General features: G+C 35.3%; 1 protein-coding gene across 7 annotated transcripts in view; it reads right to left on the bottom strand.

Annotated features, from left to right (window-relative positions):
* Window positions 1–24,752, bottom strand: part of WDR72 (WD repeat domain 72) — a 224,652-nt gene that overhangs the window by 76,646 nt on the left and 123,254 nt on the right. For 5 of the 7 annotated variants that reach the window (XM_057488816.1, XM_036893519.2, XM_057488815.1 and 2 more), the window contains exons 15-18: window positions 17,599–18,416; window positions 14,833–14,927; window positions 10,870–10,949; window positions 5,220–5,418 (exon numbers count right to left, since the gene is read on the bottom strand). In XM_057488816.1, the coding sequence (XP_057344799.1) occupies window positions 5,220–5,418; window positions 10,870–10,949; window positions 14,833–14,927; window positions 17,599–18,416 (1,192 nt within the window). The remainder of the gene's footprint in view (window positions 1–5,219; window positions 5,419–10,869; window positions 10,950–14,832; window positions 14,928–17,598; window positions 18,417–24,752) is intronic. The other 2 variants (XM_057488817.1, XM_036893521.2) reach the window with 1 other exon arrangement.

The raw sequence follows: 24,752 nt of genomic DNA on the forward strand, positions 1-24,752 counted from the left end.
CATACACACAGGTAGGCTTGGCAATGCCATTTACATCTTACTTGCTTAATCTTGCATTATTAGATTATCTTCAGTCCACAGTTTCTTGGCAGGAAACAGTTGTCTTTTTTCTGAGGGTTAGTTTAGTTAGTACTAGAAAGTAAAATCTGTAGGTCCTTTCAGCAGAGACACTTGCAACTGAACACAGTAGGGGCTGTGGAGGTGGTCTACTACTTTTCCTTCGGCCTACCTGGTATACCATATGTGACACTGCATTACCCAATGGCACACCAGAGTCAATCCATGTATCAAATATTGTTTGTATGAAAAAATGTAAGTATACGTTTTCATTATCTCACTCCTCTGTACACAATCTGTCAGCAAATAATGTCAGCTCTATCTTCAAAATACATTCAGAATCTGATCATTTTTCCCAACTAGGCCACCATATTTGTTCCAAGCTGCAATCATCTGGCCTCCCAAGTGATCTCCCTGCTTCTGAAGTGCAGGCAGAATAATCCCATTAAAATATGTGCCCTTTGCCTGCTCAAACGGTTTCCCATCTCAGAAAGGAAGTCTAAGGCCTCACGATGACACACAAGCCTTCTATGATATGTCCCCCATAATTTCTCTGCTTCTTGCTCACTCACATCACACAGACCTTTCCTAAATGACTTTTGTGGCCATAAAAAGGAATACATTGGCCCTCTCACTCAGTCTGGAGACCTCACAGGGGATGGAAGATGCACTTATTATAAATAAAGACAGTCCAGAAAAAGGTTCCTGTGAGGTAGCCAACTAAGTTTCAAAACCTTTCCACAACTAGACACATTTCCTTCGGAGGAATTCATCACTCAGAGTAAGCCTGCTGATGGCCAACAGGACCACACAAAGTCCTTGATTTACTACAAATGCATGGTTTTATTTAAACAAAGAGCACATTCTCATTATTTAATTTTGTAGATAAGTCCTTGAAAACGATGCATGTAATAAAGATTATTTGCAATGCCCATATTTGATGCATCATCTTTGCAACCACACAGTTTAACGTGAATTTAAATTCAGCCAATAATTCCAAGGTGACAGTTTTATCTACAAAGCCTCCATTTGTATTTCAACCAATTTATTTAATGGAACGATTTAAAGCCCGTGTTTAAACTGATCCAAACAACATTAAAAAAAAGGAAATAACTTTCAAATGCATTTTTATAATAGAAACTATTATTCTTTTTAAAACTATGAATCTTAGCCCTAAATATGAAAATCGCACAATTTCTTATTAAAAAGATTCAAGGAAAATAACAATGTAATCATTATAAAAATGTAAACACAGATAAAATCCACCACTCTCCTGTAAAATACCAATACGCAAATATTAAGACCTCAAATAAAATACTTGCTGTGAAATGTAACAAGTGAAAACACTGAAAATAAGTAAGCCACAAAATTATGAAGTTCAAACACACATTATACTTTAACTCTCATTTCACTTGATTTCCACTGCTTTCTAGATGCATCTCAGGAACAAATAGTTCAAGAAACCTGGTGATTTTCTTTATTATAAAGGCTGAGATGGCAATGATTGAACACTCTGCATTTTCTTTGGTAATAGAAAGTATGATTTATGAGAGAGGAATACAAATCTAAAAAAACCCATCAATAAATTATTCAATTTTTAGATCAAGCTGATTGAGAGCAACTTTCCTTCATAGTGCTAGTATGGAAAGTGCAGTTTAGTGGATAAGAACACAGTGTTTAAGAGAATATCTGAGTTGACTTCCCTGTTTTTAGTAATTTTGTGACTATAAACAAGGCATACAACCTCTCTGAAGTCCCAGTTTGTTCATATAAAAAAATAGGATAATAATATGAAGTAGGTCTCAATGTGCAAGATGTATGACACTGGTGACGTCACCAGAACGGTGATGGGTTTTTTTTCAAAACCTATTTATTTTAGTGTGTATGAGAAAGACATGCACTTAGTATGTCAAATAACAAATTTACAGTGACAACTTCTTAGAATAAGCTTAGGTAGCACCAGGGGAATCTCTCTTGGTCAGAGAGTACTTTCCAGCTGTACTTTGAAACTTAATTTCCTTGAACATGGACATTAAAAAAAAAACTGTAAAATTGTTTGTACAAATGACTCAGATGTTGGAAACAGATTTAGGAGTCATGTGGATTATGTGAAAATTAAAGGAAAAAGTGAGTTAGCCCACCTGAAGTACTTAGCATAGTATTGGATTGTATTAAGAATGCAATAATTGTGGTTTTTTTTAATAATAAATGTCACTAAACTTATTTTTTTTTCCTTATGGTCTAGTATTGCCATATTATCATACTGCTAATAAATCAAATACACTCCATGCTGGTATAAAATAAGTTTAAGAGTATCCATGCATAATAAAGCCATCATCTGTTACTTGCCTGTAGTTTTAGGAAGTTCCTCTGAATAGTTTAAAAAAATAAGTCTTATGAGCAAAACCAAAAGTTTCTGTGATGACTGCCCTTGTACTGTTCACTATGTAACTTATTCATTATGTAAGAATTTGTTCTCCATGTAAGAACTTGTTTGTTATGCCTCAGAAGATTGGAGACTGACAAAAATTAGGCTTGGGGTGGATTAATGATTGTGCATTGAGCATTGACTCCCCTATACAGAATTTTATTGTCGTTAACAACCATTTGATCAATAAATATGAGAGATGCCCTCACAAAAAAAAAAAAAAAAAGTACAGACTTCCAATGGTAAAATAAATAAGTAACCGGGATGTAATGTATAGCATAAGGAATATAGTCAAGATATTGTTACAGCTTGGTAGGGTGATAGCTGGTACCTAGAATTATGTATATAAATGTTTTATCACTGTGTTGTACACTTGAAACTAATGTAATACTGTGCGTCAACTACCCTCCAATAAAAAATAATTATCTAAAAAAAAATAAAAGTAACTGCCACACTGTTTTCCACTGTGGCTGCACCATTTCACATTTCTATCAGTGATGTATCAGTTCCAATTTCTCCACAGGCATCCAAAACTTATTTTCCATTTTTTTATTATAGCCATCCCTGTGGGTATGGCATCTCATTTGTAATTTTGATCTATATTTCCCTGATGACTAATGACATTAGCATCTTTTCATGTGATTTTTGGCTGTTTATATATTTTATTGAGAGATGTGTCTATTCAAATTCTTTTGTTATTGAGTTGTAAGGGTGCTTTTATATATGATGGATATCAGATCCTCAGCAGATGTATGATTAAAAAATATTGTCTTCCAAAAAAAAATAAATAAATAAGTCTTTCCCAAAAGGGGAAAAAAATGTAATGTTAATATCCAATATAATATTGCTTAGAGATTTCCCTCTTTGATGCATGTTACGTTTTTCCCAATCAACTGCAACTGCAGTTAATAGTTTCCTATAGGCAGTGTTTACCAAGAAATATATGCTCAGCATTTTGTAAATACGTTAATTTTGCTTTAAATAAAAGACTCTAAATTTCAGACACCAACATAAAAGTAGGTTTAATATTTTTGTGTTCTGATTCTTATCACAAACTAACCCTAAATTTTCTTTTAACATTGGCAAAGGGTCATTCAATAATGATCCAAAGATAGCTAATATCTAATTTAAAATCCAGTGTCTTTAATTATTGTGAGACTAAATTCCATAGTCTCAGTAGTGCTTATACCTGAGAATTAACCAGGGATAGAATAAAGCCCAATCTGGTGAAACTTCAGATAATGGCTTTGCCATTACATAACAACAAAACTCTAACCAGGGATAGAATAAGATCCAATCCGTGAAACTTCAGATAATGCTTGCTTATTACACAACAACAAAACTCATCAAAAGTTTCACTTGATAGTTTGCCATGAATTTCTCACCCACAAAAATGGCTCCGAGCCAAAGGGTAAATCAGACCCTCCAGGCTCGGGGTAAGGCGCAGAATTCAAGGTAACACATGATGAGAGACTCACTGCCTTTGCAGAACTGGAAGAAACCTATTAATGACACTGCGGGTGCCTCTCCAGATGAAGCAAGAACTCAAATACGGTCATTGAAAATTAATTTTAAAAAGAATTTTCCTACTTGCTTAAAAGGTGTTATACAACTGCAATTATGTGATATGATCAAAACTGGAGCTCCTTCAATTACCAGATCATTAAATCTAATTTCTGGACAACAAACAAATGCCTTGAAATCACCATTGAGCTTTATCAAATTACTTATTGAATTTACCATCCTCAATGACTGCCTTGACATTAGGAAACAGCCTGTTTTAATCTATGGCCCTCACGGAAGATGCTTTTTCCTGCTATACATCTCTCATTACATAACGCTCTCCAATCAGTAATCTTACAAAAATAATAAGAGGAAACAAACATAATGCATTAAAAAAAATGACACCTGTTTAAGATTTAACATTTTAAATATAACAACATTTCTCTGAGTCACAAATAAATAAAATCTATTTTTGAGAACTAAAAAAAGTATCTAGCAATTTTTAACAACCCAAGATATGTAAATATGTAACATGTTTTCCTGACAAAAATAGACATTTGATTATATTACAAATTGATTTGTTCATTAAAGCCTTACTAGTAAAGTTGAAAATTAAATTTGTGCTTAACATTTTTTACTGTTTTTCCTTTTTTTTATAGTCATAGCCAACTGGCCAGAAAATTAAATTACCATCTTATAGCAGAAATTCAGATTCACTTGCTAGCCATAAATCATAAATATAATCATTATGAATTACAATGATAAAATTTGTTATAAAATCAAGTAGTCCAACTATAAACCAGTTTAGTTTTAGTCTGTACTATGTTTCTTACTTCGAAAAAAGAAAAAAAAAAAGCTGCCACGTGGGTATTATCAAAGCATAGACTGAAAACAAATTTAGGATCCATTATTATCAGGGCATCTTTATAATGTATCTCTTACTAAGTTATTACTGTTAATCCCTTTTTCGTTTTTAATCACTTAACTTTAAAACATTTTTATAAATAATACAAATTTTTGTTCTGGGAATTATTTATTGATTAAAATAGAATGCAGAAGTTATTTAGAAACTTGACAATTTTAAGAGGAAATTGATAGTGGAATAAGTGGGAAACAGGGCACTTGGCATGATTTTTGCAGAAATGATATATTGTGAACTCATATTCTCAATGTATTCTAAGCACTAGAAAGAGTTCTGATGGAAGAGAATGCCAATAAATTTTGCACTTACCTTGCACAGGCACGGTGTCTGTAATACAATGTAACTCTAGCTCCTGGGCCCATTCCACCTTTGGCAGGATTTGCACCATCTCACAGTGACTATTCTCTGTCACGAATACTGGTTGACTGTTGACTGGTGATGTCTTTCTCAAGGTTTTCATGTGCTGTTGAACTTCAGCCAAGAGAACAGCTTGTATTGCTTCAGTTACCTGTAACATTTTTTTTAATGAGTTTTCTTAGTGTGATTAAAAATGCTTGGGGGTCTTACACAAAACCCCAAGCCTGCAATTTTAATTTGAATAGGTTTCACAGAAACTGTAATATTCCATCCCACTAGAATTAGCATCTGAAACCACGGAAATAAAGATACTGAGAACTGCCACCAAAACAATCACATTGTTCTTTTGCAATAGCCAGAGATTCTAAAAGGAAAGATGAAAGAAGTTCTCCAATCTTTCTCCTAAGATATTTTCATTCCCACCAAAAGATAAAGAAAATTAATTGGAATATGTCAGGTTGCTCTTAAAGACAATTTTACCTCCTCCAACAATGTTTAGCTCTAAAGCACAAGTTAGCTAAAAACACTTGATTTAAACTAGGTTTACCACAGAAAACTAAAGATAGGATTTTTATAATAAACCTCACTAAACTGTGTGTATGTGTATATGATTGGCTTAAAATACTGCAAAGCCTGCCTTCCAATTATTATCCATAAGGACCTGTGGTTGCATAGAGGGGGAGATGCTTGCCACAGGGCATCTAATCCAGTATCTTGGGACATGACAGCCCAAGTTCCCACACAGACTTGGTGGGCAGGCCTTCTGACCTCTGATTCTATGTCCTTAGTAGGGTATGTCCTCCCAAGGTTCTATATCCTTACCCTTCCGTACAAAGTCAGTAACAGTGTACCTTAGACTCTTCCTGGCAAGAGATAAGGCAAGATCCAGGAGTTAGGTGGAGTTCAAGGAAAGCCAAGAGCTGAATCAGTGAGAGAAAAAAGGGCACCACTGATCTAGGTGAACTTGGACACCTTCCTATTACCCTCCTCAGGCTGATAGATAAACCCTTCGTACAGTAACATCTCAATACCTGCTCCTTTTCCCTTCAACAGCCTGCCCTTTGTCAAGATGGTTCATGTTCCACAATTGCCACTGTCTCTCTGCATTATCCCCAGTCCACCCTCAGGATGCCTAGAGCTAAGGCTTTTGCACGGTGACCAACTGAGACTGGTGACCTAGAGATGCTGATGCCAAAAACAGAACAGGAATCCATAAAGACCTTTAGGCTACAGGGACACTCAAGAGAGCTTTATGCTAATGGCAGATGATCCCTGTATTACTGGGACAAAAGAAGCCAGGCACCTGACTTTTAAATAGAGGAAGCTTCCCAAAAGTATCAGAGCAGCTTCCTGATCACTGATCATCCCTCTTTTCTTGCTACTCAAATGCTCACACTCAAATTCTTGTTTAGATTGTGACAAAGGCTAATAAATGATGTGACTTTACTATCGCATACCAAGTCTCCTCACATTGTAGTAACAATACAGGTACACAATGCTTACTGATGCACATCGTGTGATGAGATACTCAGCACTGTGAGAGCTACTGCATCCTATTTTTCTAGCATATATATCATGATACTGGTGATCATACCTAGTAATATTTACCATGTAGGTGAGATACATGCTATCAGATATGATATTAATCTATACTACTCTACATCAAAATATAAGTGAACTATGCTTATTATGTACATCATCATATGGTGGGACAAACTGTATTAATTATTCATGAACAATTTTACATCACTGAATTTATTTCATTTTAATTTTGTCACACATTTTATTACTCCTAAGCTATGGATGACATGGTAGAAAGACCTCTGCATCAGAAGTGACAAGGCCTAAGTTTCAGACAAACTATGATAGTTACTACAAATGCAACCTTTGACAAGTCACATACTACTCTTGTTACAGAAAAACTTGAAAAATCTGGACTGGATTGCTGACGGAAGAACCAAGCAGCACTTGGAGGTCTTGGAGTGTTGAGGTTTTATTTTCACACTGGCAGGTTCAGAGGGGAGTAATCTCCCAAGGTCTGAGCCCTGAACAAAGGCAAGGGGAGCAATATTTATCTTTCTGCTTCGTATCTGCAACATTTCTATGTGCACAGCAAAGCAAGGGGGAGTAAGTTTAGGGAATGAGGTTAGGGAGTGAGTTTAGGGAGTGGGTGCCTGGCAGAGTGGGAAGTGAAGGGAGTTTCTGTTGTCTTTGCTGAGAAGAGAAGCAGAAGGGAGCCACCTGACTAGATGGCTGTCCTTGTGAATTTTTCCCTATCACTCTGGGACTTCATGTCCTCACTCATGAAACAATGTCCATGATGCTGAGTAAGACTAGGATGAGAGCTTTCAATCACAGAAACCTATATAGAACTTTCTTTCTTCCATAGCAATATATCAGGAAAATAATGGAGGTATCCTCACCCCTGTAACACATCCACACTATGGTCTATCCCTCAGAATGGGTAGTTTGGCCCCATGCCCCCATGGGATTCTGACTGCCCTCTCACACTAGGATGATACCATCTCTGAGGAGCACCCACAATTGTGATTTAGAATGCCCTCTATCCCACTGATACAATATTCTGCAACAATTTGAATCAATAGTCTTTCTTAAAAATGTACAGGGATTTATGCAATTTCATTTAACATTTCCCATTGTTAGGTTTATGTATTATGAACACATTTTTTAATTGTTGAATTTTAGGGCTTTCTGACATATTTGTCACTAGGAATGTGTATTATAAGATTAATTAATGTATCATTGAGAAATAGGAGGAAGCAGAAATAACAGAATAAAACTTATTAGTCATGAGTAAGACACTCAGAGGCACAAAACTTAAAAGTAAAGTACCTAATGACACACATCCAATTGGAAACAAATTCAAAATACAGTTTGTGCTCCATGTGATGTTAATACTCAACATGGCTCCAATGCACAAGGATGATACATTTTATAAGCATGTAATAATATGACAATGCTATCTTGTATACAGTGGGCACTAAATAAATGCTAATGGAATTGAAATAGATTATGTGTACTTTAAAAATGTAAACTGTGAAAAGTAGAATTTATTGATAATTTCTGACTATCAATATTTGAGTTTCTCTAGCATATAAATTAGTAAATAAACTTTTGCAATTAGTGGGGATAGAATTTGCCCCAATGAAGTATGAAATTTTTAAACAGTATTTTATGTAACTGTAATTTTAATAATCAGCTAGAATTGAAAGCATTATAGATATAAAGCTGTTTTCCAAATACATATTAGTAAGTTTCTCTGAAAAGACATATATGCAAAGAATTACATTCTTTTGAGGGAATGTGCAAAGATTCAAAATACAGTTTACAAATCCACTGGCTGCAACAGACACCAACAAATGTGAACCATATACTTATTAATAGAAGTATTATTGTGCCATAGGCACACTAAAAATTGTTATGGTTTTCTCCTAATACCTTGAAACAGCAAAGTGCTGCAAAATAACACAGAGCATTATGAAGACTCATAAAAGCCTCTGTGGCCTGCTTGTGGTTCCAATGTCCAGATTTTCTGGTACAAAATCATTTTCCCAACACTCAGGCTCTTATTAGCCTTTCATTGTCTTTGCAACATCTCGTGGAAAGCAACACTTTTCTCTGGAGGCCCGGATGTCATGATTTCACTCATTGGTGTCAGAGTATAAAATCCAAAGAACTTCTACTGCAGCTTCAGAAACACACAAATCAGCAACTCCAAAATCTTGCTGTTGCTTTTCCAGCATTTATTTCTATGGTTGGGTGTATTTAAAATGTGAAAAGCAAAAGAGACAATCTCCAGACAAACTCATTCATTTGCAAAATTAACTTATTCTTACCCTCTCCTTTAAATGTACCAACCACCCCCATCTTCAATTTCTGAAGTAGGAATAGTTCCCAGAGAGCCCAGGAATTCTCATTCCTGTTTTATACACGAGGAAAAGAAGTCATCAACCAGAGTCATTCATCAGGTTAGTGTGGAGATGAAAGAACTTTGAAGCTTAGACTTCCTATAGAGTAATAAATGCTCTGGTAATATTTGTCCTGCTGCAAGTATTTTACGCAAGGTCATAAAAATCATAGAACCTTAAAGATCCATAAGTCCAAACTTGTCTAAACCACATTAAAATGTATTTGAACGTCAAATGAACAACTAGAGAAGATCTTTTAGTTAGAGCAATTCAGGGTACATGTTCTGTTGAATTCTCCATAAGGAATTGTTTTCCTCATTGAGGATTTTTTTGGCTACTGGGGAGAAAAATTCTCACCTTTAATGGTGATTTTAGGGTATTTGCTAATATGCTGGTAAAGTCAGCTTGTACTAATGTTTCTTTGATTATTACAGAGGCTCTTTGAATAACTATTCAGTTGTTCATTAACTATTTATTGACTGCTTCTGTGTCACTACTGCCTCTCCAGGAGCTGGTGGAAGAGGGTGAGGGAAACAAAGTCCCTGCTCTCAGAAGCCTCTATGCCAGTGAGAAAACAGAGGATATACAAGCAAAAAAGAAAACGGTATAATTTACGCTAAGAAGCACAACAAAGAAAATAAACCAGGTAATGCAATGGTGACTGGAGACATGGGATGGAGGAGAGTGCGGGGGCATTATTAGGTGGAGTAATCATGGAAGACTTCCCTGAGGAGTGGGCTTTTGAGCAAAGACCCAGCGAATGAATGGACAGATGAGAGTTCCAGCCCAAGAGAACAATAAGTTCCTGAGGTGGAAATCAGCTTTGTGTATATTGAAAATAAAAAGAAGGTCAATGTGCTAGTAAGAAAGATGGTGGGGAGGGATGGAATGATGAGTGGAGAGGTTAGGCTAGGGGTAAATGAGGTAGAAACTAGGCCATGGTAACAAGTTTCAACAGCCATTCCAACTGTGTTTATTTGGTTTTGTGGTGTCAACCCCACTGTGTGTTCTGAGTTAACTTGGTTTTCCTGTAACGAAGAATAAACATTTGTAACTGGAATTATTGCTGTGCTCATCTTGCAAATGTGACATTTATTAAGCTCATGAGGAAGACTACAGTTCAAATAAATATTCATCTCATCGATGCACAGGTACTTACTGTACAATGTACAAAGCTACCCAGGAAGATTTTAGAATCCAAAAATAAAGACAAAAAAGAAGAAGGACTTAAACTGGGCACTGAGGAAACCAGTTCTCTAAATCCACTTAACAGATGATGTACTCTCAGGATAGAACGAACTATTTCTAACTTCATAGAACAAATTCCCAAGCCTAAGGACCTTTCTGCCATGGCACATCTTGGACTCAGATGATGGAGAATTCTGCCACACACCGAAACCTCAATGGGCAATAAGTACCTGTACAAAATGAACATCCCTTCCACAGCTCCCTGTATTCATCCCCACTAACTTAGTGTATGTTTGAATATGTTATTTTCCACTTGTCTCCTCATGATTAGTCTCTGCATTAGACCTGTTGAGTGAAATGCCCTGGAAGGAAACGTTTTGTGAGGACAAGTGCCTGCTTACTTACACACTCAGTAAAGAGGAGTTTAAATGAACCACAGCGGCGGCCAAGCGCTCTCCCCATACTTCAGATGAACTGTATCGTACCTGCACAGACTGGTCTCTCCAACAAGAAATCAGCTTCCAAAGTGAGATGTCAGCTTCAGGTATGTGGGATTCATTCTTACCTAGAAATATACACAACAAATTTATATCTTGAAAATATTAAAAATGGATGCAACCCAATGATCCTCAACCCTGGCTGTACATTACCATCACCTAGAGCCTTTTTTTTTTTTTCTCCCACAAACACCAATGCTCAGGTTCAATTTTCCAGAAATTCTGATGGAATAGATCCCTGGGTCAGGATAGGGCAGGCATTCATACTTTGTAAAAGTACCCTCGGATGATATTCATGTACAGCCAGAGTCAAAAACAATTAATTTTTATGTATTTCTAACAATTATACTAATACATATTCACATCAAATCAAATTCATCTACCTTTGCCAACAGAATGCAATGACACATATTCCCACTCAAAATAGATCACCGAATTTTATAATTCCTTCCTCAAATAGTTCCTGAAATTCTATCTTGCCATGAATCATTATCTATCACACAGAGACTGCAGAAAAGACCTACTTTGATTTGTCCTTACACAGCTAAACTACTCTGATCAATAGGTATAGCACTTACATTTTAATTTGACTCATTTTGTTATGTATTGTTTCTTTTAAGTTTGCCCTCTTTAATGTCCTTTCTATCTATTTGCCTTAATGTCCAGTGTGAAATTTTAAGAGTGAGCTAGGGCTTAGTTTATTTAAATTGATCCACAGAGTGTCCGGCAGTTCCCTACACAAAAAAGCACTTAATAAGTGCCTTTTCATTAATTGGAAATGTACATATTATCATCCAAATGAAGAATCGATGAATTCAGGCTTTCTGATGGCTAAAGTGTGTTATCTAGGTGACAGATCCTGGGAGTGAGATAAGGAAAAATGATGAGGGCTTGCGCTGGAGGGAAAATTACTATAATGGTCTATTTAAATTAATGTATTAATGTATGTTTGAATTCCTGGTATCAACTAGTTAAATTAGTACAAGTCCAGTTTTCATTGAATCACCATTTTATATAATAGATACACGTGTATGTGTGTATGTGTGTATTCTGACATTAGCGGTCAAGGGAAGTGTGATAAACAGTGTTGCATGTAATGTAAGCTAAGAATATGAAAAAAATATATAAGAAACTTCTGACTTTGTATTAATATCATTATTTTTTCATGATGGAACATAAAATGTGAATTTGAAATGACTGGGATCACTGCAAAAAACGTGTGTGATAGAGCACTATGATTTGGAAGTCATATTTTCCGTTTCTTTATGAGCACAGCATGTAAGAGAACATTTTCGTTTGATCTCTCTCCGCTCGCCCTCATTTTGTTGACCTTGTGACTCTACCGTCAAAGTTAAGTATTGGTCTCGACTGTAACTACTTACTGGCATTAGGGGTACTTCACAGGGCACTTTAATGTGATGTTAAAATGTTAATATGAGGTAGAAATGGGAGCCAAATTTTCCTGGCAATGTCAGTGAGTAAAAGAATTGCAACTTTGGGGGAAAGATGAAAGAAAACAACTCAGGCTTACCAATATTACTGAGTCACCATTCTTGCTGACAGACATGGGTATTGGTTCCTGCCAACCCTTTGGAATGAGCACCTCAGAGTGTTATTTCATTCTTTAGGCTTTGACTTAATAGAATTAATAGCATGAACTGAATCTCTCCTTTCCCTTCACCTCCCATCTTCCATTATTAAAACACAAAATCATGTTTGTTTAGTACTTAACTGGATTTTAAAGGTTAAATGCCACCTCTAAACACCAGGGAGATTATTTGGTTTAACACTAGCTACTCAGGCTTCTTTTGGTTAGGGCAGCCATAGGAAAAGCTGGGGCCTCCTTGTCTCTGGACAGCAATTCTCTCCTTGTCTACAGAAACCAGTTACATATACCTTAAATGCTAAACTCTTTCCTAGTGTCATAAAAAATGAAAACAAGGATAAAGACACTAATAAGAGTCTACTACCTGAGAAGGCAGGCAGTCCATACTGAGGTCATATAGAGGGAACACTACTTCTAATCATAAATGTGAGGAATGGTCTGACATAATGGAAGGAGCAAGGGGTGTGGAGTTAGAATTAGTCTGGAATCCTGGTCCTTCTGCTTACTAGTTGTTGAGTTTAAATAAGTCATCTAACTTCTCTGAGCCCCAAGGGTCCTAAGGGTAAAACAGAGATCTTTCTACTGTGCAGGGTTGTTTACATACCTGAGATAATATAAAGCCACTAGTATAATTCTTTGAACATATTAGGTACTCAATTAATTGGAAGCTATTAATAAACACTTACTTTAAAATATTCCAAATATTCTTTTCAATAGCCCTGAGAGAGACCCTATCAACTGCTGTTCAGGTCATCCCAGCATATGCATCATAAACTGCAACATGCACATCAAGTCTGGAATCTGATTCCTATGTTACAAATGTAGTAAACATGGCTTGCAAAGGTATAAAAGACATGCCCAAAGGTACATAAGGAGTAAGTGGCAGAACTGGATCTTGAACCTCAGATGCCTCTCTCCAAAACCGCTGTTCTATTTACTATTCATCCATCAATCCAAAAGTATCAGCTTAATTCTTTATACGTATTGTTCTACGAACTGGGGACACAATGGTGAATAAAACTGTCATGAAAAAATACATATATACTCCCCATGGAGCTTACATATTAGTAGCAGGAGGTAGATGGCAAATGAAAAAATGATATATAATATGTCAGATAGCAAAAAGGACTACGGAAAACAGCAAAACAGGGAACAGGATAGATTGTGCTGGGGAGAAGGAAGGGCACCTTCATTGATACAATGGCATTTAGGCAAGAACTGAAGGATATAGGGTGGAGGTGGGGGGCAGCAGGTTGATTTCTGTGGAATCTTGGGAAAGAGTATTCCAGGTAGAGGCAAGAGGCAGTTCAAAGGCCCTGAGACCTGCCTGTCATGTTGGAGTAAGAGTGAACAGTCCCATGCAGCTGGAACATGTTAAACAGGAGATAAATACAAAGATGGGGGCGGATGGCAGGGGATTGGTGGTGGTCGGGGCAGTGCGACGAGAGAGGTAGAGCTTAGATAGGGCCTTGTGCACTATCCTAAAGACAGTGGCTTTTATTCAGTGAAACAAAAGCCACTGAAAGGTTTTAAGCAGAAGCAGGAGGTGCTGATTTGGTTTCCAGTAGATCACTCCGGTTGCGTGGCCAGGAAGAGCATGTAAGAGCCAAGAACAGGAGCAGAGGGGTGTGAGGGGGCTTTTGCAGCGGTCCACGCAGGAGGGGATGAAGGCTCAGCCGAGGTGGGAGAAGCAGTCAGGACCTGAGATGTGTTCTGAAGGTGGAATTAACATGATTATTGAAAGACTGGACATGGGGTATGGAGAAAGGGAAAAGTTAAAATGACATGAAAGTTCTTGGCCTGAACAACTGGAAGGATAAATTGTCAGTTACTGAGATGTCAGAGATTTGGAGAAGTAGTTTTGGGGGAATTAGCCATTTAGCATGAGAAGAAAATCTAAATACCAATACTGTCATTCAGAACTCAAGGACCATTATATAATCTTCCGAAATAGCTCTAAAATTCTCTAATATAATAATCAGTTACTTGGTAATAAAGATATCGATGCAATAAGCATTCCCATAAATCACATACGACCTTAATTTAATGTCCAAATTATTTCCTTTGCTGAAAAGCTTCAGACTTTCAGGCATTTCAAAGATCATTTGATGAAATCATTACATTATAGGTCTTATGAGATGTTATTTATTTTAATAAAAAAATTCATGTTTATTTCAAATATAAGAAAAATACAAAGCTATAACCACATGAAATGCAGACCAAATCAAACAATAAATACACACACTGCCCATTCTAAATCGTCAAATGCTATCCAGTTACAGAAAGATTAGTTCTTTTATTTCATAGAATAAAAAAAAATCAGACTATATCTGTAACTCCTTTACCATTTCGTAAGTAACTGTAGAAGCTTGAAATATTCAAAATATCATTCCCAGGAGTTTTCACCTTGTTATGTATAGATTCCATTTTGAAAGCACTACTGAAAAAGAAAGATTTAAAGGATGTTATTAAAGATGCATGAAATATATTTTAAGAAATAAATTGAAGATAATATGAGGGCATGACCACTTTAACAAATTTTGCAATTGAACACAGATTATTTTTAGCACAGTCTTCCACATTAATCTCTTTGGTGTATCTGATTTCTCCACTTTGCTCTAACCTAAAACCTTAACTCCAATGGGATTGTGAATCTTAGTTTACCAGAACTATCTTGTGACCCACTTTTATAGGAGAAGCCTTGCTACTTAGGTCACGGCATTTGTGGCTAATGCAATAAATTTTTGAATCCTAATATGCTGACATCTGCCAAAGAATTGTGCCCAGGTACCAGCAGGCCCTGAGGAAGGCAGGTGTTGTTGTAGCCCAGTGATGGGGACTTCCGGGTACTGTCCAGGGATGTTTTCATAGACAGATAGCTCTTTCCTTAAAATTTGTGATATCATGCACCCAGTTGTTCTTAAGCACGCAAGGATTTCTCAGCCTTCAAAACCACAACGGAATGTTAGTGAAATGGCCAAAAATATTAGGATTTGGTGTGACAAATCCAATATACATTATTTTGATTTCCTGAAAAATGGCATGCAGGCTCTGACAGCAGATCGTATCTCAAGTGACTGATTTATGGAAGCAGTCTCTAATCCTGACACTTCCATTCAATAATTTGTTTTAATGAAGAATTTTATAAAGAATTAACCAACCTGTGGCAATGATTTTAAGGCCATTTGATGGATCTTCCCTAAAGGAGGAGAGGCATCCTCTATACCCTGTAGTCCGTAGCAGGAACAAACTCAAAATGAGAAACTCTGGTAAACAATAACTAAGTTCCCCATCTGCTCTGTGGGCTAACAGATGATTAAGCAAACAAATATAATTTTTTAGCAATCCAAATTTTTAAGAATTTGAAGAAATCTTAGCAGTCTTCTTTCCCACCCTCCTCATTTTGTAAATGAGGGGAACAAGGCCAGAGGGGCTAAGTGACTAGTCCAAAGCCAAATGGCTAGTTAAACAACAAAACCCCGATTCATTTCCAGGTTTTCATCCTCCAGGCTGACTGCATTTTTTTTTTTCTTAACCATACTTTAGTTGCTATGCAATTTTCTTAGTAATGGAAAGAAGAGAAAAGTAAAAAATTATCTGAAATCTAAAAACTACACATCTAGGCATTTAAAATGAACAGAAGAAAAAAATTAGAGGAAAATTAAATGCAAGAATCACAGAAATTTACCATTATAGGGCCACCAAACAGAATTTGGAGTACCCTGTAGCATAGGAACATTATAATGGAAGGGAGCCACTTTATAATAGAAGTAATCCTACATGATCCATGTGGACTTGCTAGTAGCCTGTAGGTTCACTGAGGGCAGGAACTCTGTCTACTATACTGTCCCTAGCAGATATTTGTTGAACTGAACTCTTATCAAAGAACAATGTCAGGAACCAATAACCACCAGGTAGTGGGCAGTTCAAACAGTATCTCATCTATAAAGGCTTTCTGATGTTTTCATCTCAAATTCTTCTCTTTACTCTGACCACCATAATATTTATCTATGCTACAAATGTTTTTCCTTGTTCCTTTACCTAACTTCAATGTTTTCTACTTATTTCATGGGCATTATCTTTATCATTTGAATGAGTTGCTACTCAAATGAGAAATTCATATTTCCTCTGAAGGCTAGTGCTAGGGACATACTCAGTAAGTGCTTGGTGAATTGGATGCAATCCTCTAACATCAGATTATGAAAGACTATATTGAATTTTAGCAGTGGGAAAAAGTAAACACAGAGGCAAGGTTAGTAATTAATCAGGCTTTGGAACTAGACTAGTATACACCCTTGAATCAGCCTCTAAGGAGCTGAATTAATCTTGGGGTTGACAATTTCCCTTCATAAATCTCAATATACAATGTCATCTATACAATGAGCAAAAATATAGTACCTATGTGCCAGCAAAGCTCAATGTCCTCATCTTAACAGTAAGCAAAAAATAGTACCTATATGCCAGCTTTGTTGTACATATTAAATGAAGTCATGTATGTAAAGGGTTTACATGTTACTAGTAGATACTAAACACCCAAAAGCCAATAGCTATTATTACTAACTTATACTATCTATAAATGAGTTACTCTTCTATTTTAATATGCCAAACTATAAATTAAATAGTGGGATTTGAAGTATGAAATTTTCAAACTTTTCCTTTCCTGCTTGTACATGAACTACATCATCACAGGCATTTACTTCAATGTTCTTTGTTCATACTTGATTCACAGCGAGTATAATGGATTTCAAGTTATGCATGAATCTATCATCTATCTATTCATCTATCTTTAAATCACTCAACATCCAGCACTATGATTTTCCTGGCATACATTATGAGAGCAATGGATATTTGTGAATAAATACATTTTGAATCATATAGATTTTTTGCCCAAATTATCCTTCCATCTGAAGGAATTATAAGGAAGGTTTTCTTAAATGTGTTTTGAGCAGAAGAAGTTGTTGCATATTCATTCTGCATTGGAAAAAAGGGAGGAAGGAAGCAAGGAAAGAAAGGAGGGAAGGTAGGAGGCTAAAGAGCTGAATATAGCAAATAATGATAATTATTTTTAATGTTCCAAATTAGAATAGTCAAAATATCTAGGCATTGCTTACCTGTCAATTCCCCATGACAATTCTAAAGGCATGTTAACTAGCTTAGTAACTAAAAACAGCCTGTTCAATAAATACACTATAGTGTCTGACTCTTGCAAAGAGTTGCAATTATTTTCCAGTCCCTTTGGCATCCCAGCCTGATTTGGAAGAGCGGATGTATATTTATTTGACAAGTCCAAAACTTTCCTGGAAAATAAATTTACTTTTGAATTGTCTGTTTTCACTTCAGCACTGTACAAATCCCAACCTGGCAGCATCAACGAAAAGTGATCTTCATTTGAAGCAAGTCCTAAAGAAACAGGACCCTGAAGCTTTAAAATATTGAGATGCTTAATGCAAAGATTATCTAATTCTTTATCCACTCCCCATGGCAAAAGGCAAGATAGGAGTAATTTAGCTGTGTCTATGGTGAGGTTGGCATCCACTTTTCTTGATGGCTTAGGGTGCACCTTTTTGGAGCTCTTTATCTTCTTCTGCCTTTTAATGCCATCGCTTTCTTCCACGAACTTGAGAGTGTTGTCTCCTCGGGCTGGGCTTTCGCTAGCAGGTTTGGCTTGTGCCTCTGCTGAGAGAGGACCACAGGCGGTTTTATTTCTTTTCAGCGTCAGTGATTTCTTCTCAGCTGTGCTTTTGGCTCTTCTCAGGATCTCACTGCCGGGGAACGAAGTGGAAGGGTCGGCGTCGCAGCCCGGAGGTGGCAGTAAAAGTTCAACGAGGTTTTCCAGATCAAATAAGAGGATGTGAAAGCCAATGTTACTCCACTTTGTCTTCACAGGCAGGACATTGAAAGGTCCTGAGAAAGACTTGGCATCAGCGACCTAAGGGAGATAAAAGAAACTATGTGTCAAAGTTCTTATTTTTTACATGATTTTATTAAAGGATCCATGAGATTAAAATGGCATGAAAAAAATATTCAGTAGCAATACAACTAAAGGAGTTATTCCATTTTTTTTTGTCTTAGCTATGAAAATTCCCCTATAATTAAACATTCTATATTCTGACATTCTTTGAAAACAGTTTTTTTTTTCCTTTTTAAAACTTATTTTTTCCTTCAAAAAAGTATGAATTAGGCCTATGGAGTAAGATGGCATCAGAGTAATCTCCTTTCATATACACTTTCACATCTTTCTATTAATATAGCCATGAAGACATATAACAGGGAAAAAACAGGTCTGAAATCAAGGAGAACAGAACACCTGCCAAGAATTTAGGAAGTCTTTTAACAAGAATAGTCTATCCAAATTTGTTTAAAATTTTAAATTTTGGATGGAAGTAACCTAAATGTTAACCAGTATTAAATTTCTTTTTTTTTAAGGCTTGTCTTATGGTATTGCATCTGTTCTTTCTCTGCCTATCAGGGTTTTGCCCTAACTAAATGCATGGGGGATTCCCACACTTCAGTTACGCTCCTATTCCTTTATGAGGCATTCCTTGAGTATCCTATTCCCTATTTTTTTCTTCCTAATATTTATGATTACCTTATGGTATATTAATATTTGTTTACTGTACATTTTCCCCAATAGTGTTCAAACTACATCTTTGTAGGAGTTTTGTGCATTGCTTCATTCCCCAAACCTTTAAAATGATGCCACTGAACAGCATTACTAATGGACTCCATAAATATATGCTGAATGGATGATTAGCATATACATAGAATGGAATAACATTAAAATATTTTAAAATGATAGATAAAGCTATATTTATTGGGAAAATGTAATCTATTAGGTAGGAAAAACATTCCCTTCTACTAAAATTATGTGATTGTGAATATATATTTTTAAATGTTGATATATACATATATACATACATACACATATACATTCATATGTATGTATATATGAATGTGTATTTAATATATAACAGAAATACATGTTGATATTATAGTTAATATACAAAAATGTTAACAATTAATTGGGAAGAAGGGATTAAAGTGCCCTTTATTTGTGCCCTTTAGGTATTTTTTGTTGTTTTATTTAGATTTTTGGAATTCTTGCAATATTTAATATATACAAAATAATATATAAACAATGCATTTAATCTGTTAGGATTAGCAATTTTGTATGTAAAGAAACATGGACAAAACTATACAGCATCATTATTCATAATTGCTCCAAACCAGAACAACCTAAATATCCTTCAGCAGTGGAATGGATAGAGACATTGTGAGGTATCCATGCAGTGGAAAAATATACACCAATGAATATGAAAGAACTATGGCTATTCAACCACATGTATAAAATGTATGTATGAATCTACCAACACAATGTTGACCAATGAAAGCAGGCACAAAGGAATTAATTGTACAATTTCATGTTAAATTAAAAAACAGGAGCAAAGAAAACAATAGGGTTTAAGGATGTACTCATAGATAATAAATCTGTAAGGATAGTGGTTACCTTTGGAGGACAGGGAGGACATAGTTTCATGGGTACTGAATATTTTATTAGTCTGTGTAGTGATTATGTGGGTGTATACTTTGTGAGATTCATTGAGGTGTGCATTTTTGTCCTGTGTTCTGTTTGTTTTTCCCAAATGTGCTATGCATTTCATAGAAATAAAAAGTGCAAATGAAATGTTAAAGGAATATTAATAAAGTGTCCCCATCCAGGTTAAAAAAAAGGAGTCTGCCTTGATTCTATACCCCTGCTTACTGTCAAAGGTAACCAGTATCTTAAATTTCATGTTTTTGATTGCTTTGCTTTCACTGACTGTCTTAACCTTAAATATGTATTCATAATTGACTCATTTTTCATATTTAAAACATTTTCATATATTATCACACTTTACAGTGTTTCTGATTTATTTATGCTGCATTTTACATTTACATTTGTGAGATTCACAATGTAAATCTCATTTGTTGATTATAGCTGTAGTTCTTTCATTTTCACTGATCTTAAGTATTACACTGTAGGATAACTACAGTTTATTTATCCACTGCTTTTAAGTGAACATAAAAATTGTTTTTTGCAATTTATAACTTCAAGAAAAAAAAAGCTACACTGAATTTTCTTCTGATAAAGACTTCTGGTGCACTTTGCATAAATTTCTAGGATGACATCGATAATTCATAGGACATGAACATCTTCAACTATGAAACTATCCCAAGTACTTTTCCCAAGTGATCATACCAATTTGTAAATCTCAGAAGCACTGTATGAAGAGTTCTACATCCTCACTAACACAGAATCTCATTTTGGTCAATATGGGGGTTATAAGTTGATCTTTCTTGTTCTAATGTTCATTTCTTTAAATATTACCACTAATTGAGTATCATTGTAATATACTTCTTTGGCCTTTCATGTTTGTTCTATAAAGTGCCTATCTAGACTTCTAAAACCTTTCATTCGTCCTTTGCTTATTGATTTTAGGGTGATATATCTATTTTGGAAGTTATTTTCTGTTGGTTATGTTCTCTCTATTTGTGGCTTGGTCTTTTCACTATTTTTAATGGCGTTTTCTGATGAACACTGAGTTCCTATTTTAATACTCTCAAATTTTAGAAACATTTAAAGATTATACTTTTTGTGTCTTCTTTAAAAAGAAAAATGAAAACCTGCCCTATCCAGAGGAAATAAAAGTGTTTACCTATACTTTTTCCAAAATGTAAAGTTTCACACAACTTTGAATTCTTTGATACTTGGCCTTCTAATTTATGTGATCAGTTTGCAATTGGGAATAGTTTTCATGTTTATCTTGATTTTCAGTTGTGCCAACATCATTTGTGAATTTGTCCTTTTGTCACTGATCTGTTCCCTGGTATATTAGTCAATTTATCTGTAATTGCATAGTACTCCACTGTTTTGGTTGGGTAAGCTCTCCTATCTTATTCTTCCTATGGTCTTTTACTCTTATATAAATTTGAGGGTGTTTGTCAAGTTCCAGATTAAATCTCCCACTTATTTCGACCAGGCTTAATTTTTCTTGATTGTTTTTAGTTGTTCAAAAAGATGTTTATATTATTTGCTTATCGGCTTTTCAATTTGCTGATGTAGCACCTGTAACTATGGGTCCTTTTCTCAATGCTGATACTCTATTGCATTAAATTTTTTTTTTTGCTGAAGTTTGTTAATTTTGATATTCTTTTCAAAAGATCAAATTTCGACTTTGTAGATCCTCTCACTGGAATTATATTTTTCTTGGAAGATAGTTTCTCTGAGTATACTATTTTGCCTTGATTTATTTTCTTATAGCTTTTTTGAAAGCATTCTTCTGTAGTCCTCTGAAATCCTTTGATGTGGCTGAGGTATAGGCTGGTGATCTGCCATCCATCTGTCTTTTCTCTCTGCTGCTTTTTAGATCTTTTTGTATCTAATATTCTTTTTGCCTTTAATATTTAATAGGCATAGAACCATAGAATCACTACAATTCTTGTTGTGGATGTTTTCCCCCAATCCTACATAGTGTCGGAGTATTCCTATCTTTCACTAATTTTGAGAAATTCTCAGAATTATATTTTTTTGAATATTTTCTCTCTCCACTCTCTTATCTCCTTATGGAACTCTGATTAGCTGTTTGTCAGATACTCTATCCCCCTTTGTGATTTTTCTCTCCTTGTCTCTTTGTGTCACATGCTGGGCAATCACTTCAGAATTTTTCTTTCAGTTAGCCAATTTTCTTCTCACCTGTCTCTACTATGCCATGTACCATACCTACTGAATTTCTAATTTTAACTTCTACTTTCCATTTCTAGAAGTTCTATTTGGTCCCTTCAAAAAACAAACTGTTCATTTTGAATACTCAGTTATTTCTTATTCATATTTTAAATCCTTTTATTTTATTAACATACTTATTTTGTATGCTTTATCTATAATTTGAATTTTAAAGTCTTTGTCTGACTCTGCCTTTTTATTTTGCTGATGATTTCCTGTTTCCTTATATGTTTTGTAATTGTGTGAATGTGTGAAATGTTGATGAGAATCCTTTGAGATCTGGGTTGAAGACCCATTCTTTAAGGCGGCATTTGTGTTTGTGATTGCCCAGAGGCACTGCCAACAGGTCCCTTTTTAAGCAAAATATTTAGCTTAAGTGTTTTTTCATTCATTGTAGGTAGTGTGAATTCTGCCCCTTAACCTGTGTGAAGTCCAGATGATGGTTATCAATTTTCAGGTAAAACTATTCTCCCCCATTTATCTTGGGCTAAGTCAACAAAGACAAATATCTTTATTATCTCCTTTTGTAGACCATATCCTTATCTTGGCTCACTTTTTCACTGCATATACAGCTCTTAGAAGTTAATGGATTTATGCAATGAACTACAACCCAACTTTCCATCAATGCACTGAACCTGGACATTCCCTCTCATCACCTGTGCAGTGGCTAAAACTTAAGTTGAAAGTGCCTGGGCTTAGCAAATGCTCTCTTTGCTTACCCCCCTACTGTCTGGATTTGTGCTATCATTTTTTTTTTTTTTTTACCTTTAAGGGTTTCCTAAATTAATTTTTAACTCAGATATGTATTTAAACTATTTGTCTCAATAAAAGAGAAATAACTGTAAAATTTTATATGCTATACTGGTTGGGATCCTTTAAATTTTTTGCAAATCTGTAACAAGCAAAAAGTAGAGTTTCCTACCCTGCTTATGTAACTAGGACCCTAAATGAGATTCTAAATGGCCTTAACCTTTCTCAAAATATTGTGGCAGTATGTATTAACAGTCTTAAAAATATTCAGTATCTTCTTCTCTAATTGAGCTGCTACTTCATGTTCTTGGAGGTCACCCCTCTCAGTTCCATCCTTGGGTTTATTCCTGTTTAAGTTCACTCAGCAGTGCTTCAAGAAGTTCTTGTTGTGTGCCTACTAAGTAGAATGAGGTGTGAGTAGCTGTCCACACAATGCAGAACAATCAAAATCACAGCAATGACTCTAGCAATATGACATATTCTCTGGTCTAGTCTCATCTTTTGCTTTTGTGATCCACACAGCCACAATAGGTCTATTGCACTACTATAAACAAACCCCCAAATATAATCACTTTAAGCCTCAGGAGCAAATGGGTGATTTACAATATTTTCAAATCATAAATAACATTGCAAATTTATTTAATATACAACAAAGTCGGTTTCCATTTGGAAACAAGTCCAAGTTATAAGTATAAAAATTGCTACATTTTAATATTCTAAAATAATTATATAATTCTAGCTTATTGTCATTGTTTGAAAATTTTTAAATCTCTTAAGTAATAGTTAATATATTTTTTAAGTCATGTCACCAAGGGACTTTAAGAACAGTATTTACCATTATTTTGGACATAAGTAACACAGAATGACAATAAATGCCTGTTATAACAGTAATTCCTGAGTTTTCACATATTATATAGATTGGTCATATATGATATTTAGTAATATTTAGCGAAGACTATAGTATTTCTTAACCATAATTATATTTAAATGTTACTATGCACAATACATTTCTCAGACAAGAATTCGGTTAAAAATAGCCTGCTAAATCATGACTGAATGATATTGTACAAAAATATAATTATATTACTTTATGAATGATAAAATATATGTAAACCATCATTATAATAGAAGTGTTTCAGAAACATTCGTCAATCTGGTTACCATAAAAAGTCTAGAATAAATAATTAAATACAAGAAGTATTTCATTCAATCTATGTCACTGCAAAATGTGAGGGTTAAATATAAATTCTATTATTAGTTTACATATTGTTTGTAGAATGCTCTCTCATTGCCTGACTAATAATTCCCCAACATGTGATGTTCAGGCTTTGCATATATAGAGAAGGTGCTGATATTTTCCCTAACATCATATCACTTCTAGTTCTACTCTCTCTGAAGTTCCACGCTGAGGCAAGAGAGGAGGTGTTGTTTACCTAATCAGGACAGCCAGAGGACACTGATCCATTCCAGTCTGAACTTTGTGAGGCTGGGGAGTCAAATGGTACTGATATATCTACATGTGAATGCTCTAAACAGCAGGGGGGCAGTAGGAAGATGCACAAAGATCTGAGCTCTTTGTCTGGAGTACACACACAGGGAAAAGCTACTGAGTCAGAAAGTCTGCAAGTAGAATCCCAGATGGCCAGCGGACAGGAATTATTCTACTACCCACAAAAACCCAGAATAAATGACACGTAAAATTAAAGTCAACAACACAAAATTGAAACTCTCAACAACCCAGTAGACACACAAAAA

This window comes from Manis pentadactyla, chromosome 11 (genome assembly GCF_030020395.1).
Source record: "Manis pentadactyla isolate mManPen7 chromosome 11, mManPen7.hap1, whole genome shotgun sequence".
NCBI lineage: Eukaryota > Metazoa > Chordata > Mammalia > Pholidota > Manidae > Manis > Manis pentadactyla.